The sequence below is a fragment of the Staurois parvus genome, unplaced genomic scaffold (assembly GCF_062004578.1).
Source record: "Staurois parvus isolate SC_StPar_1 unplaced genomic scaffold, SC_StPar_1.0 ptg000352l, whole genome shotgun sequence".
NCBI classification, from domain to species: domain Eukaryota; kingdom Metazoa; phylum Chordata; class Amphibia; order Anura; family Ranidae; genus Staurois; species Staurois parvus.
Window position 1 is genome coordinate 1,681,998 of NW_028318148.1, and position 18,365 is coordinate 1,700,362.

The window sequence follows — 18,365 nt, forward strand, 5'->3', positions numbered from 1 at the left end:
CTATCAGATGAACGTGGGCATCCTTCAAACTTATCTCCAACAGGAACTCTCACTTTATGTACCCCAGTGAGCTGCAGACTGGGTCATTCCCTGCCTGGAGGTGGGAAATTACTAGGCCCACAGCTCACTGGATTACCAAAAAGAGCAATTATGGAGTTTGGAGGATGTATAAGCTCATCTCTATGTGTGAGTCACAAATAAAGGAGGATTGGCTTAGTTAGGGAAGGTAAAGGATGTTTCTGCATCACAAGCCTTGTGCCCCACACAGTAATTGGATTAGGGACCTGTTTAGATGGTCATACAGGAGTCTTTAGATGTATCTCAGCTTTATCTCAACATTTGTTCAACAAGGGTGCTGGCTGCACATTTAGATTGCTTTTAGAGGGGAATTCTAACAAAGAAGACACAATTGACTGAAAAAATAATAACGAAAAAAGAAACATACAAAATATCAAATATTATTTTCTGTTGAATGTTACAAAAGAAACTCAATGTCCATTCAATGAGAATACCTTTTAGTTTTCCTTTAAATATAACTTGTGAAGAAGGAAATATAGGGAAGCAACTGGTAATTTGTCTTATAAGGAAACTTGTCATGAGAAAATATACTGGCTGCCATTGCCAACTGCCTCCTGAGACTGCGAGTTGTCTGACTGTCAAGGTAATCCTGTGGGTCTCATAATTTCTAAATCCCTGACATAGGGCATATATAGGACATAGGGGACAGTAACTTGCCTACCGGGCACTTATACCCCCTTCCTGCCCAGGCCAATTTTCACTGTTGCACTTTGAATGACAATTGCGTGGTCATGCAACATTGTAGCCATATGAAATTTGTATAATTTTTTCACACAAATAGAGCTCTCTTTTGGTGGTATTTAATTGCCACTGGGTGTTTAATTTTTTTGCACTATAAACAAAAAAAGAGCAAAACATTTGAAAAGAAAAAGTTTTTCTTTGTATGTATTATAAAACTTTGCAAACAGGTAATTTTTCTGCTTCACTGATGTGTGTTGATGAGGCTGCAATGATGGGCACGGATAGGCAACACTGATGGGCACTGATGTGGTGGCACAGATAGACAGCACTGATGGGCTGCACTGCTGGGGGCTGATCATCAAGGCACTGATCATCAGTGCCGATCCCTTCGCTGGCAATTTCCGGTTCTCGGCAGTACTTTCCTCACGCTGTGAAAGTGCAGCCGATAACTGCATTTACCCAGTGACCGCTGTGTCTTTGGACACAGCTGATCACGTGTTAAAAGGCCACCGTGATTGGCCGATTACCGTACCCCGTGATCAGCTGCGTAGGACACAGCGAGCACCGGCGGGGCCAGGCGCGCACTGCTAGGGGCGCACAGAGTGGTGTGTCCTGGAATGATGTCCAAGGACTTCGTCCCAGGATTACACAACTTCGCTGTAGCCGTCTTTCGGCTATAGCGCAGTTGGGAACCGGTTAAAACACAAGTCAGCAACTCCTATATACCCAATGCTACTTATATACAATTACATAAACTCATAGATTTCAACTGTATCACCAAAATCATTTTGTGTCAAATATACACAGATAAGGTGTTTCTAGCTTCTGAGGGAGACAAGATACAGAGGATTTCTGATTTATGAGTTGTCAGTATGCTATGTGCTTTAGATACATGTGATTGGGAGATTTTATTTTTATTGTCTTTACTTAAATGTATGTATAGCCAAACCTTTTTGGTTTTGGACTTGGTAGGGAAGGGTTAAAAGTCCAGTCAGGTGTTTTTTTTTTTTTGCTGTATCCTGCTAGAGAGTTTTACAGCATCCAAGGAAATTTCCACTACAGACAGTTGTTGCTGAAACATTTGTGCCCATTGTATGATTTCAGCAGGCCTCTTGCTTTGGTGACAACTCATAATTTTTAGATTTTTTTTCTCACTTTGGTTGGTGATGGACAAATATAAGGTCTAACCCATCCATACTCTATCTAAACCTAAAACAAAAAGTTTTACTGTTAAATACACTTTAATAAACAGTATTTCACTATTGGAACTTCCTTTATTCCTTTTAGTTGTGTCTGTTTACTGGCAGATTGACGTGTTTGGATATTGTAGCCCATGAAGTCTATGGATGTTTAAAGAGGAACCGAAGGTTTCCATTATCCACATTGGAAGCACTTTAAGTCTTTCTTAAAAATACGAGGTCAATTATTGGGGCACCTCCCCACTGATGGATGTCACATAAAGCTGTTTTACAGTGAACGGTGGACCAAACTTTAGGTACTACTTTAGTTGACATTTATGGGTGGAGTTTTATTTGACATGGGAACATTTATTGTCAAGACATTTTTGGTGAAGTTTTATTGGATATATGAACATTATATTATTATATTTGTTTATGTATATTCCACACAAGTCAGCAATGACAGCTCCTATAATTGTAATCTTCACCAGTTCGCCTTAGAGCACAGAACAACCCAAATTTCAGTTGGCTTGATTCTCAATAAGCGTCTTCCCTGTGTGGGTGCCCCCTGACATGTTCCCAGCAGGGAGAACTGCAACTGAAATTCATACCTGCAGGTCCTGGTCTGGCTGAGAACCCAGAACTACAGGACAGCTGGAACACAGTATGAAACATTTTTATCTTAAATGGAGACCCCCCTTTAGAAAAAACCTGTTCTAAGAGAAATATAAATGCTGCCATTACTAACATTCTAAAAATGCATGTCTGTCTCTTTCTTGAGTATTTCTCAGTTACTGATGATCTGTATACATGTTACACACCAATGTCTTAGGAGTGATGAAGCAAATGGATCAATATGACAGCTAGGCATTTTCAGAATGAGAGGTCAGAATGGTAACCTCCATATTCTCTAAGCTGCACAGGAAGTGAGCTAGGAAGAAGTAATCTTCTCTCGCAGTCCATAGAGAATTTCCATCTGTTTCCGTTTGTCCTTGGCACGGCTGATGATGGTCTTCAGCAGGTGGCAGTACAGTTCCAAGGAAGCTGGGCTGTCATCGTTTCCAGGCACTGGGTAGGTGATCATGCTGGGGTTGCAGTTGGTGTCCACTATCCCAGCCGTGGGGATGTTCATCTTGGCGGCATCGCGAATGGCTATGTGCTGCTCGAACACGCTGTTCAGGGTGTTGAGAAAGATGATGAGGTCCGGCAGCCGCACACCCTCCCCATACTGGATGGTGGAATTGGTCAGCAGGCCGCCCTGCCAGAAGCGTGTGTGGGCATATTCCCCGCAATCCTTGGCCAGGCTCTCCACCATGTGGGTGAACTGACGGCGGCGGCTCACAAACAGAATGATACCCTTGCGGTAAACGACATGAGCAGTAAAATTCAGCATCATCCAGAGATGCTCCAACGTCTGGTCCAGATCGATGATATCCTGTTCCAGACGGCATCCAAAGATGTATGGCTCCATCAACCTGGATAAACCAGAGAGAGGTCAGTGCAAGCAAAGACTATATAGGGCTGCATTACCAGTTCACAAATTAAAATTTCTGTCTGTGAAAAGCATCTACAATCTACGGTGTCCTCTGACTGTAGAAACAATGTGCTGAAATGTAAAAGAACAAATTCTAGGCAAATAATGAAAATGGTCTAGTGTAATTAATGTATATTTTAGGCATTAACTATTGTTAAATAGTGCTAACAGCCTTTTTGTTCCCAACTCCCAGCGCACCAGAAATTAAACTTAAAGTGGAACTTTACCCATAACAACTTGATAAAAAAAATTATGTTCTTTAACAAGGGTCATACATTCCACATTAATAATCATGCTGCCATAATAAGTGTGTGCTGTAAAATGCCTCCAGCATTGCTCCTGTTCTTCTCGCTGGAGGCTGACATTTTACTAGAGCCCAGACCCAGCAATAAATCTTTATGCTGTCGGCAGATTGGCCTCTATATTTTTTGGCACAGCAACGAAAAAAAAAAAAAGAGAGAGCAACTGAGCATGTGCACAGCAGGGTGAGACAGTGTATTACTGGATGTTAATTTCCTGACTAAAGTTCTACTTTAAGCCAACCATACACTGGGACGAGATGATCTTTTGGTCAGTGTTTGGTCTGTCCTACTTAACAGAAGTCAATTATTTAAAAGAACTCTGTTGGAGGGCAAGCTGGAAAATTTTCTGATGATCAACTGCAGCCAATCAGCTATAGCTGCTGATCAATGCATTCTGACAGCTGCAGGTTCCACTGTCAGAATATAATGTCCGGGGAAATTCCTCCATCCACTTCCTTTGTGCAGATGAAGGAATTGTTAGTTTATTAATGTTCAGCCTGATGGCTGCTGAATGAAAAAAAAACAATCACAGTGTATGGCCAGCAATACTACACTGTGATCCAGTCAGGATCCTCCGCCCTGCATTCTAACATGTTTGAGGCACTGAAAGCTAGGAAAGAAGGGAAAAGCATAGGACCTCTATAGAGGGACAAGATATTTATAGTCCAATGTGCAGGTTCAAGGCAGGGAGGTTACACAGGAAGTTATAAAACTGCAAGTTCTAAATATCAGTGTACCCCTTCCTGACCCTTCGTAGCTATGTATGAATCACAATGGCAAATATTTAAGCAGATAACAGTTCATAGATATGTATTTCATGAAGATTTTTCTCGATTGGCTAGCTTGGTTCCATGCTGACTGAACAAATAAGAGGTAAAAGTGTCATTTGTATTCAGTGATTTTAGCAGCTGATATTAACACAAATATGGACTGGTTTAGGGGCTTGCCTGAGAAGTAACTTACCATCTTTCCTCTCACTCTTCCCATGTACCCAGCTGCTTTTTAGTCACATTTCTATTGGCTGCAAATATCTTCATCTTTAGCATGAAGAGGCAGCATATGCCTTTCCAGGGTCCCCCAACCAAACACAATCTGAAGAATTCAATAACATTACTGCTTTTCTGATAATATTGCCCAATAAAAGGTCTGCACCAGATTCAAAATGCTCTGCTGTCATTGTCAGTAGCTCTATCCATGGTAGTTCTTTACAAAGTGGTGCTACTACTGCACCATATTCAAATATAATTACCGTCAGTTCATAGATAATAAAACTGGAGGTAGTTAAGAACAACTGAAAGTTGGCATACAGAGACTGGCAGAGTGCCTGTCTCTGTATGGTCTATAGCAGGTGGCATATTTGCTGCCACTACCCTCTCTCTTCCCATTTGTCACTGGTTGGCAAAGATGCTATTGGCTTCACAACAGCAGCCACTTAGCAACCAGTGACGCTAACAGTGGTTCGAGCCTGACAGGGATTCAGAGATACTAGTTCCCAAACAGGTCAGCTCTCTCCTTGTGGTTGACAGCCGGCAGAGGGCAGATTCGGTGGGCCGATGGCAGGCTGTCTATCGGTTATGGTTCCATTCAATTCCTGATAATCAGAAGAGGAGTGGACATGATGGGGAGCTAGTATCTCTGAATCCCTATCAGGCTCCACCCGCCCAGCTGAAAAACGAATTGGCCACTGCACTGTGTGACAGCGAGGGAGCTCAGCTGCATGGAGGACAGAGTATCTGTACAAACACTCCGGCCTCATCATGGCTCCACACATTGTGCTTGCTAGGAAACCAACAGGCACACAAATCTGTCGCCTGTATGGACATTCCTCAGGGCTCTGAGGAAGTCACGTGACTAACGCGACGCAACGCAACGCGTAGGCACGTGGTGACGCACTTCCGGCACGGACGCAATTTTACTAAACCCATGCAACTACACCCAGAACATGAGGTTCTAAATGCTTGTTTATCCATGATTACATTGCGAGTGCAAAATTTGGAAGGCTTTGCTCTATTCCGCATATGATAAAAAGTAATACACTATGGGAGGTACTGCTTATGTTTTCTACTGAGATATTGACTTATACCACACCTGTATACCTGGAGAGGATTTTGCCACCATTACGTATATTCCTGAGAGGGAGATCGTTGCAGGGAGAGGTGCGCAGTGACAGAGGAATCATGTAAATGGAGGATCCAGTTTGGTGATCCTAAAGGTGTTTTGACTCTTATGGGTTGAAGCAAGGAGGTGAGCGGCTATTTCAGCTATCTGTGGATATCCTTCTGTGGTTACGCACATCCACTATCCATGGGCACGAGTGTTTATGCATTGGACTGCATGGTGTTTAAGCACCAATTTGGACTTTCTTCACATACAGTTGCAAGAAAATGTATGTGAACCCCTTGGGATTACGTGGAGTTTTGCATGAATTGGGCATAATATGTGCTCTGAACGTCATCTAGGTCACAACAATAGAAGAACACAGTCTGCTGAACATAATACTACACAAGCATTAGATGTTGCCATGGTTTAATTGCACATAACATGTAAACATTCACAGTTCAGGGAGGAAAAAGTATGTGAACCTTTGGACTTAATAACTGGTTGACCCTCCTTTGGCAGCAATAACCTCAACCAAACGTTTCCTGTAGTTGCAGATCAGACCTGCACAACGATCTGGAGTCATTTTGGACCACTCCTCTTCACAAAACTGTATCAGTGTAGCAATATTCTTGGGATGTCTGGTGTGAATGGCTCTCTTAAGGTCATGCCACAGCATTTCAATGGGGTTGAGGTCAGGACTCTGACTGGGCCACTCCAGAAGGCGTATTCTGTGCTGTTGCAGCCATTGTTTTGTTGAATTACTTGTATGCTTTGGGTCATTGTCCTCTTGCATCACCCGTCCTCTGCAGAGCTTCAGTTGGCGGACAGATGGTCGTACGTTTTCCTGCAAAATGTCTTGATAAACTCTGGAATTCATTTTCCCATCAATGACAACAATCCGTCCAGGCCCTGAGGCAGCAAAGCAGCCCCAAACCATGATGCTCCCTCCGCCATGTTTCACAGTGGGGATGAGGTTTTGATGTTGGTGTGCTGTGCCTTTTTTTCTCCACACATAGTGTTGTGTGTTCTTCCCAAACAACTCAATCTTGGTTTCATCTGTCCACAGTATATTTTGCCAGTAGTGCTGTGGAACATCCAGGTGCTCTTTTGCAAACTTCAAACGTGCTGCAATATTCTTTTTGGCCAGCAATGGCTTCCTCCGTGGTGTCCTCCCATGTACTCCATTCTTGTTTAATGTTTTCCTTATTGTAGATGTGTCAACAAAAATGTTAGCATGTGCCAGAGATTTCTGTAGGTCTTTAGCTGACACTCTGGGATTCTTCTTTACCTCATGCAGCATTCTGTGCTGTGCTCTTGCAGTCATTTTTACAAGACGACAACGCCTAGGGAGAGTAGCAACAGTGCTAAACTTTCTCCATTTGTAGACAGTCTGTCTTACCGTGGACACATGAACATCAAGGCTTTTGGAGATAATTTTGTAACCCTTTCCAGCTTCATGCAAGTCAACAATTCTTGATCGTAGGTCTTCTGAAAGCTCTTTTCTGCGAGGTATGGTTCACATCAGACAGTGCTTCTTGAAACCAGTAAACCCAAAACAAGTGTGTGTGTTTTTAAGGGCAGGACAGCTGTCAGCAACACATCCAATATCATCACACTGATTGGAGTCAAGGTTGGCTCACTCCTGGCTCCAATTAGCTCTGGGAGACGTCATTAAGCTAGGGCCTCACATACTTTTTCCTCCCTGCACTGTGAATGTTTACATGTTATGTGCAATTAAATCATGGCAACATCTAATGCTTGTGTAGTATTATGTTCAGCAGACTGTGTTCTTCTATTGTTGTGACTTAGATGACGTTCAGAGCACATTTTATGCCCAATTCATGCAAAACTCCACGTAATCCCAAGGGGTTCACATACTTTTTCTTGCAACTGTACATATTTCGTTTTTTTGTGTCATGCGTTTATTTTGCATGTTTATTTCTATGTAGTGTGACACAGACATTTTCACTTCTGTGTTTATTATTATTTATTTTTTATTGTCACGTGGCATTTATTTTGGTTTGTTTTTTAAACACAAGTTATGTGTTTGGGTTGATATATGTTTTATAGGGGTATTTTATTTCCTTTTTTTTTCTGATATTAAGTGAGTGTGCACATTCAATATTAGAAGTGTTCACTTGTATGTATGTGCATTTTTCCTTGATTTGGAGTCCTCTTTTGGACAATATTCACATATTAGTCCCATTTTGGACTATTCTATCTTTTTTGTTTGAGTGTCCACCATCACTATATATCCAATTTAGGATCAATTCACTTATATACCATACTTGGTGAAAGTATTGGTATACATACTTCAATTATTACCATCACTTTGGTGGATTATAATTCACTTTGTTCACAAAGGATCCCCAGAGGATCAGGGTTAGACATTCATAGATCCCATGTGGATCAGGTCACGTTTATGATATTTGCACTTTGTGTCACTTTATATTTATCACATTTATTTATATATGTATTTATATGAGTTCATGGTATGTGATTCATTTATTGATTTGTTTGTCATTTGAGTAGCGCTACATCATTTTTTCTCATCTTGTTCATTTGATTATTGGGTATATGATTAGATGTTAGTAGCTTCTCTCTGTTATTTATATAATCACTTTTTCAGTTAGGAGCGCAGGAGGTTTACACCATTGTTCTAGGGATTTAAAATACATTTCACTATTTTTTTATGAATATACAGTATCTCACAGAAGTGAGTACACCCCTCACATTTTTGTAAATATTTTATTCTATCTTTTCATGTGACAACACTGAAGAAAAGACACTTTACTACAATGTAAAGTAGTGAGTGTACAGCTTGTATAACAGTGTAAATTTGCTGTCCCCTCAAAATAACTCAACACAACCATTAATGTCTAAACCGCTGGCAACAAAAGTGAGTACACCCCTAAGTGAAAATGTCCAAATTGGGCCAAAAGTGTAAATATTTTGTGTGGCCACCATTATTTTCCAGCACTGCCTTAACCTTCTTGGGCATAGAGTTCACCAGAGCTTCACAGGTTGCCACTGGAGTCCTCTTCCACTCTTCCGTGACAACATCACATAGCTGGTGGATGTTAGACACCTTGCACTCCTCCACCTTCTGTTTGAGGATGCCCCACAGATGCTCAATAGGGTTTAGGTCTGGAGACATGCTTGGCCAGTCCAGCACCTTTACCCTCAACTTCTTATAGAAAGGCAGTAGTCGTCTTGGAGGTGTATTTGGGGTCCAGTCCCCAAAGGGAGGGGATCATGCTCTGCTTCAGTATGTCATAGTACATGTTGACATTCATGGTTCCCTCAATGAACTGTAGCTCCCCAATGCCGGCAGCACTCATGCAGCCCCAGACCATGACACTCCCACCACCATGCTTGACTGTAGGCAAGACACACTTGTCTTTGTACTCCTCACCAGGTTGCCGCAACACACGCATGAAACCATCAGAACCAAATAAGTTCATCTTGGTCTCATCAGACCACAGGACATGGTTCCAGTAATCCATGTCCTTAGTCTTCTTGTCTTCAGCAAACTGTTTGCAGGCTTTCTTGTGCATCATCTTCCTTATGGGACAACAGCCATGCAGACCAATTTGTTGCAGTGTGCGGCATATGGTCTGAGCACTGACAGGCTGACCCCCACCCCTTCAACCTCTGCAGCAATGCTGGAAGCACTCATATGTCTATTTCCCAAAGACAACCTCTGGATATGACACCAAGCACGTGCACTCAACTTCTTTGGTCGACCATGGTGAGGCCTGTTCTGAGTGGAACCTGTCCTGTTAAACTGCTGTATGGTCTTGGCCACCGTGCTGCAGCTCAGTTTCAGGGTCTTGGCAATCTTCGTATAGCAATATGCCATCTTTCTGTAGAGCAAAAATTATTTTTTTCAGATCCTTTCAGTTCTTTGCCATGAGGTGCCATGTTGAACCTCCAATGACCAGTATGAGAGAGTGAGAGCGATAACATCAAATTTAACACACCTGCTCCCCATTCACACCTGAGACCTTGTAACACTAAAAACTCACATAACACCAGGGAGGGAAATGGCTAATTGGGCGGTTTAGACATTAATGGCTGTGTGTTGAGTTATTTTGAGGGGACAGCAAATTTACACTGTTATACAAGCTGTACACTCACTACTTTACATTTTGTAGGAAAGTGTCATTTCTTCCGTTTTGTCACACGAAAAGATATAATAAAATATATACAAAAATGTGAGGGGTGTACTCACTTCTGTGACATACTGTGTGTGTATGTATGTATATGCATCCACTTTTTTATTTCTGCCCCAAGTTCATCTTTGATATCCACCTTTTACTGAAATGATCAAAGTTAAAGCGTTTCATAGCGCACCTGTGACGGCATCCTTTCTTGTGACCGAGATGGACACGGGAATCAAACAGTGCCTTCACCGAGAGGAGCTCCCTTATGTTAAAGAAGTCGGGGTGCTTCAGGGACTCAGAGATAAGCCGCTTGTCAAAATCTAGAATCCAGGAAACAAAGACAGGAAAACAGACACATTGAGCAATATTCTGCTAAAGTTACAATGGGAGTTGTACAGCAGAACTGGTGCTGGGTTCAGTTCCTCATTGGAATTTGTATATCTTCCCTGTGTCTGTATGCACATCCTCCAGGTGCCTCCGTTTCTTATACCAACCTAAAAAATATATTAGGAGGGTAATCATCTCCCCCCCAAACTGATCCCACTGTCTGTAACAATGACTGGGACAGCACATTGGAGTGTAAGCTCCTTTGTGAGCCATTTGAATGGTTCCATGCTATGTACAAGTGCTGCAAAATGAAAAAAACAACATACATTAAAATACTTCTACTGTACATGGTCCCCTTATGGGTTTTATTACAGTTTTAGGTGGAATGTATTTATTTGAGGTAGTTTATAGCACCAACAGATGTGATGAGCCACCTGCTGCTCTCTTATATATCTGATCCAACAGTGATGGAATGACTGTCCCATAATTCTCTCTACTTCCCCCCTCCTTTCTGCTGCATTCTTAAAATAAAAAAGCAGCAGGGATAGTAGGAGCCCCTCATAATGTCCACGGCAAGTATGCAGATCCTGGAATTCCCCATGGAATAAAAGGAACTGTCAGTCAAATGTCTGCTTTGGGCGAAGTGATCATCATCTGCGCTCACCTTTGATGCTTGTCTCTTGCGTCTGTTCCTCTGCAGTGGACTGGGCCGTTGCATACGACCTGCTGCATGGCAGTAGAGAAATCCGAGCTGGAAAATACGCTGTCGGCCAACAAAGTCTTGGCAACCCTGACAACAAAAAATATTTATATACTGAAATGCAGAACGAAGGATAGCAAGTATATTGCTCCACAAACAGAGGGTGTAGGATTTCAGCAAACTTCAAAAACATATAAAAACACATTAACAAAACCTAAGTCCCTTCTACAGCTCTCTCCATCTCAGATGGTTACTGGACATTCTGTACAAGTAGGACACTGCAATCACGGATCATTTACTACACAAGTTTGGAAAAGGATTTTATCTGGTTGAGTCTGTAAACCCTAACAATCAACTATTTATCTCAACCTCTCTGCAGCTTTTGACACGGTTGACCACCCACTCCTCCTCAAAAAACTCCACTCTCTTGGCCTCAGAGACTCCACTCTCTCCTCCTATTTATCCCAGTGCTCCTTCAGTGTTACCTATAACACTACCACCTCCTCTTCACTCCCTCTCTCTATTGGGGTCCCTCAAGGCTCTGTCTCTGTCCTCGGACCCCTTCTCTTCTCCATCTACACCTCCTCCCTTGGCCAACTGATAAACTCCCATGGCTTCAATTACCATCTCTATGCCGACGACACACAAATCTATCTCTCCACCCCTCACCTCACCCCTTCAGTCTCCACTCGTATCACGAGCCTACTAAGTGACATATCGGATTGGATGTCACTCCACTTCCTCAAACTCAATCTCTCCAAAACTGAGCTCCTAGTATTCCCCCCAGCCCGCGCCGCCCCCCCTGACTTCTACATCAAGATCAACAACACAGTCATCAGCCCCACCCCTCATGCCAGGGTACTAGGTGTAATCCTAGACTCCCATCTGTCCTTTCAGCCCCAGGTCCAATCGCTGACAAACTCGTGTAGACTTCACCTCTGCAACATCTCCAAGATACGCCCGTTCCTAACCTCAGAAACCACTAAGCAACTTATTCACTCCCTTGTTATATCACGCCTTGACTATTGTAACTCCCTCCTCATTGGCCTAACTCATCGCAGGCTATCCCCTCTTCAGTCTATCATGAATGCTGCTGCTAGATTCATTCACCCTACTAACCGTTCTGTATCTGCCACCCCTCTCTGAAAATCCCTCCACTGGCTTCCAATTGCTCAACGGATAAAATTCAAAACACTAACACTGACGTATAAAGCCGTTCAGAACACTGCCCCAAACTACATCACCGATCTTGTCTCCAAATATCACTCTAAGCGTACTCTCCGCTCCTCACAAGACCTCCTACTCTCTAGCTCCCTCGTCTCCTCCTCCCATGCTCGTCTCCAGGACTTCTTCCATCCTCTGGAACTCCCTACCCCAATCTATCAGACTATCGCCTACTCTGCTCACTTTTAGGTGCACTTTGAAAACCTCTCTCTTCAGGGAAGCCTACCCCGCCCTCAGCTAATACTGGAATCCTCTACTCTCCCAACTAGTCCATCCCCCACAGTTATTACCTTTTGTACCACTATCCCCTCCCTAATATATTGTAAGCTCCAAGGAGCAGGGCCCTCGAATCCCTCTTGCATTGAACTGTATTGTTACTGTACTGTCTCGTGCACTGTCTCCCACCATATTGTAAAGCGCTGAGCAAACTGTATAATAATAATATTTATTAATATATATAAATCCTGTATAATAATAATAATATTTATTTGTTGTATGATTTAAATATAAAACGAGCGCTGGATATAAATGCAAAGAGCAGCTAGCATGAAAGGCAAAACCCCTAAGCCTTCCGGGAAACATATAAATTCAGCATGCAGCGCTAAAGGAAACAGTATAATCCATATGGGAAAAAAACAAAATATCTCAGTGCGATATTGATAATGTATCACAAATATATTGTAGTCTCTAGGGTGGGTGAAATAACCCAAAAACCGTAATAAAGTTCTTAGCAAGTAAGTATAGTAATAAACGGCACACTGGGATTTATACAAGTGCATTTAGTGAAGTGACAGTCAATCATCAATATTCAGTTGACATCCGTAATATTGGTGGTATGGTGAACAAGTGTAGATTGCACTAACCAGATAGCGCATAATAAAGCGCATTTGAGTGATTAAACCAACTCCTGGTCATCCGCATCTAAGCATCTGGAACACCGGGTCATCTGGTGGGCATCGGCAGGATCTACAGCGCACCATCAGGATTTCCAGGTAACAGGAGTGCAATCAAATGAACACCGGGGGGAGCCAACACTTGCGGATGTCATCAATGGTCTCCCTATGCCAGTGAAAACAAGCACTTCTTAAACTGATGGGTAAAAGATACTCTCCAGCATCCTTGTTATTCTTGATATTCCTCCTCATAAAATGAATCAGGAATTAGAGATGATGGTATTGTAAATGAATAACATTTATTAATTTACATCTAAAATCGAAGAAAACCGCTTCCACAAACATATACAGCTCCAGTGTATGCATTAGTACTAAGGCAGAATATCAAGAATAACAAAAATGCTGGAGAGTGTCTTTTACCCATCAGTTTAAGAAGTGCTTGTTTTCACTGGCATAGGGAGACCATTGATGACATCCGCAAGCGTTGGCTCCCCCCGGTGTTCATTTGATTGCACTCCTGTTACCTGGAAACCCTGATGGTGCGCTGTAGATCCTGCTGATGCCCGCCAGATGACCCGGTGTTCCAGATGCTTAGATGCGGATGACCAGGAGTTGGTTTAATCACTCAAATGCGCTATCTGGTTAGTGCAATCTACACTTGTTCACCATACCACCAATATCACGGATGTCAACTGAATATTGATGATTGACTGTCACTTCACTATATGCACTTGTATAAATCCCAGTGTGCCGTTTATTACTATACTTACTTGCTAAGAACTTTATTACGGTTTTTGGGTTATTTCACCCACCCTAGAGACTACAATATATTTGTGATACATTATCAATATCGCACTGAGATATTTTGTTTTTTTCCCATATGGATTATACGGTTTCTTTTAGCGCTGCATGCTGAATTTAAATATTTATTTGTTGTTTTTGACCTGTATATATACACACAATTGAAAGTGTTTTATTATGTATTTTCAAAACAAAATACCTGTTGATCAGATCAGAAACTCGGAGCTCTCCTGTGTCCTCTCCACACCTCTTGTGCTATGTCAAGGAATCTAATTTGCCCTCCTAGTTCTTATAGTAGACAACAGAATAATTAGTGTATGTTGTAGAGATGAGAGTGGAAATATTTGAGTATGTTTCGGAGTCTCACAGGACCCCTTCATCAGGCATGTGACACGTTGCCTTGCTGTAACTATGTGATCGTTCATTAAAACTTTTGGACCCATATTGGTGATCCTTAGTGTGCTGGTGACATTCTCCCTTATCATGTTCTATGACACACTGTATTGGCACCCCCAGAACTGTGACTGAGCTGTCATAACCAATTACTATGGATCAGAGGCCACTAGTTGGAGCCCCCGATGACTTTAGCACAGTGCAGCCATTCCCATTGTGGCAAGATCAGGGGCTCCAGTGACCATCTTCTGGCATCATGGCCTATTAAAAATGCTGGCTGGGGTAAAGAGGTTAATATATACAGATGGCACCAGCTAACTCTCCGGAAGGGGAATTATAAAATGCGGTCCAGCTGTTTAAAGGATAAGTTAACCTTCTAGGAAAAAATAACTAATATAAATATTTTAGCTGGAAAAAAATGTGTATTTATTATTTTTTTCCCAAAGAAGCCTGGAAAGCATTGCAGCGGATAGGGGTTGCAATGCCAGATTCCTACAGCTTTCAGCCTGTACCTTCACACAGGCTGTCTGTTTATAAGCTGCAGGGCATATGAATGAGCTCTCATCAGTGAACCTGCAGTCCACTTAGAACTACAAGCTGTCAGCCGCAATGGCTGAAGGTAGATGTAGTTCATGCATTCACAGGAAACTGCAAATTAATGATGCAGCCAAGTGGACATTATATTCAAAAAGTGACAGTGTTCACTGTGAGAAAATCCTGGCTCACTGTCACTGGGAGGTGTGGTAGAGAGGGTGAGGCTGCAGCTGCTGGAAAATGTTACATGTTCCAGCCGTATTCACAAAAGATTTACACTTATGTGGTTTTCAGTGCGTTTCCCAGTTTGCAGAAACACACTACAGTGCATTTAACATGATTTCCTATGGATCTATTTCACATCTGTGTGTTTAGAACCGGTGCAGATTTTTGAAAGGGTCAGGGACTTTTTGTCCCGCAGCAGATTGCATTTTGGGTGTAATAGACTTCAATGGAACCGCATCAAAAATACATGCATTTTTGGTGCGTTTCCTGCATAACAGACACCTCTCCCTAGCAACATTAAACACATCATAAAAAAAGCAAAACCAAAAAAAAAAATCCAAAATGCATCAACCACAACCTGCATAAGTGTGAACCTAGCCCTAACATGGAACAAATTCTTCCTGACCCATCGTGGCAATCAGATATCCCTGGACCTACTGCCTAGTATGAGTAGAGCAGGAAATGTTTACTATATCTGCTGGAAGATTATTTCTAATGAAAATAACCCATTAAAATCCTTTACACAACTGAAGATTACATTGTTTCTCTTCCAACGATAAGAGATTTTCCAGGACATTCCATTGCCACGACCATAATATTGAGCAAGATAAATAGTGAGAGGGAATCTTCCCAACAGGGACCCCACAATGAAAACCTGACAGAGGATCTCACACTACACAGCTCCATCCTAAACTGAAAAAAACATCCACTTTAACTACTTTCCCGCCGCCCTATAGGAGAAATACTGCTACAGGGCGGCAGGGGTGCGCAAAATCACACACACACACATATATATATATATATATATACACACATATATATATATACATATACACACACACGTGATTTTGCATTTCTAGGTAGGCGGACTCACCTATCGATCACTGGGTCCCGGCCGGTGATTCCCAGCTGGCACCTGGCGATCACCATGTATCATGGACGGGGGAGAGACCTGTGTGTAAACAATATAAACAATACAGATCTCTCCCCCCGTCAACTCCAGCACACTGCTTTTTATTGCTCTGCATAGCTTACAGTGAAACAAACACACACACACAGACCCCATAGTAAAACAGCACACAGTTAACCCTTTGATAGCCTCCATTGTTAACCCCTTCATGCCTAGTGCCATTAGTTCAGTGTCAGTGCTTTTTATTAGCACTGATCACTGTACTGGTGTCACTGGGGGTGTCAGTGACAGTTAGTCAGTTCCCCCCCAGTGTCAGAATGCCAGCCACAGTCCAGCTAAGTCGCTGATCGCTGCCATTAGTAGTATAAAAACTAAAAAAAAATCCAGTATATATACCGCCATTTGTAGACGCTATAAACTTTCAAGTAAACCAATTAATTTACACGTATTGGGATTTTGTTTTAGCAAAATACATTTTGGCCTAAATTTGATTTTTAAAATTCTTTACTGGATATGTTTTATAGCAAAAAGTAACAAATATAGTTTTTTTCTCAATATTGTCACTTTTTAAATTTTTTTTCATAGCGCAAAAAATAAACGCACAGGTGATCAAATACCAGTGAAAGAAAGCTATATTTGTGGGAAAAAAGGACGTAAATTTGATTTGGGTGCAGCGTTGCATGACCACGCAATTGTCAGTTAAAGTAAAGCAGCGCCATATCGCAAACATGGCCTGGTCGGGGGGGGGGTAAATCCTCTGTAGGACAAGTGGTTAAACAGTCCTTCTCCTAGGACCGTGTTATGTCAGGGGTAGATCAATGCAGCCCTCTTACATTACCTTGTAGGTAAGCCTCTCTGCCTTCTCTGGACCCTTCCAAGGTATGTCAAGGGAGATATGTATGAAGGTGTATTGAAGATGAAGCCATATAAATACATTGAATATTTTGCTAGCTTTACAAGCTGCAGCTTGGCACTAATTGCTGTCACCGAGTCCTACAAGACCACCAGGGAAGCTGACAAGGTGGATCAATGCTAGGTGGATCAGTTCTAGATGGATCAATGCAAAGTGGATCAGTTCTAGGTGGGATCAATGCTAGATGGGATCAGTGCTAGGTGGGACCAGTGCTAGGTGGATCAATGCAAAGTGGATCAATTCTAGGTGGGATCAGTGCTAGGTGGATTAGTTCTAGGTGGAATCAATGCTAGGTGGATCAATGCTAGATGGATCAATGCAAAGTGGATCAATGCAAAGTGGATCAATTCTAGGTGGGATCAGTTCTAGGTGGATCAATGCTAGGTGGATTAGTGCTAGGTGGATCAGTGCTAGGTGGGATCAATGCTAGGTGGATTAGTGCTAGGTGGATCAGTGCTAGGTGGATCAATGCTAGGTGGATCAGTGCTAGGTGGGATCAATGCTAGGTGGATCAGTTCTAGATGGATCAATGCTAGGTGGATCAGTTCTAGGTGAATCAATGCTAGGTGGGATCAGTTCTAGGAGGATTAGTTCTAGGTGGATCAATGCTAGGTGGATTAGTTCTAGGTGAATCAATGCTAGGTGGGATCAGTGCTAGGTGGATTAGTTCTAGGTGGGATCAATGCTAGGTGGATTAGTTCTAGGTGGATCAGTGCTAGGTGGATTAGTTCTAGGTGGATCAGTGCTAGGTGGATCAATGCGAGGGACATGCAGACAGCCCAGCACAGGAGATCCCACTGCAGAGCATACACGGGTTACAACCCCTGTTTCGAGATCCGTGTCTGCAGCACTGACGATGGCACTGCCAGCACAGGGGCAGCTGTGACTCTCCATTCCCCTTTAACACTCACCAGCCTTCATCAGCCCAGACACCGCACAGGAAGCCATGCTGTCTCCTGGAAGGTCAACTCGACAGCTTCCTCTGTGTAGTGTTTCCTGTCCCAGACACAGAGGGCTCCGGCGCCACCTGCTGGACAATCTGGTTATTGCTAGCCGATATTAACTATTCGATCACCATGATTTTATTCAAATAATGATCTAACAATGAAGTCATAAAAACTATATTATATTAAAATGACTGACTCTACGATGAAAACATTGTCAGGGATAACAGTCACACGGATGATTTCTCATGAACTGCTTTATGTTTATCTGATTGGATTATATATAGAATCTATTCAAAACGTCCTCCACGGACCCTGCTGTCATGGAATTGTTGGGTTCATCCAGTATAAATGAAGAGAAATCAGAAGATCAGGTTGTACTGGTAATGTTCTGGTCAGTCTTAGTGTCACTGCATTTCCTGTAGGAAGTATTAGAATGAAAGTTGATACTTTGTTGCCATC

At 42.4% G+C, this 18,365-nt stretch overlaps 1 protein-coding gene across 1 annotated transcript; it reads right to left on the reverse strand.

Moving 5' to 3' along the window:
* Nucleotides 1-437: 437 nt before the first annotated feature.
* Nucleotides 438-18,019, reverse strand: MRPS2 (mitochondrial ribosomal protein S2). Its single transcript, XM_089684677.1, has 4 exons — nt 17,871-18,019; nt 11,031-11,156; nt 10,230-10,359; nt 438-3,412 (listed from the first exon to the last, which is right to left on the reverse strand). Exons 1-4 carry the CDS (start codon nt 17,905-17,907, stop codon nt 2,869-2,871), a joined length of 837 nt encoding a protein of 278 aa, XP_089540803.1. The 5' UTR covers nt 17,908-18,019; the 3' UTR covers nt 438-2,868.
* Nucleotides 18,020-18,365: the final 346 nt, after the last annotated feature.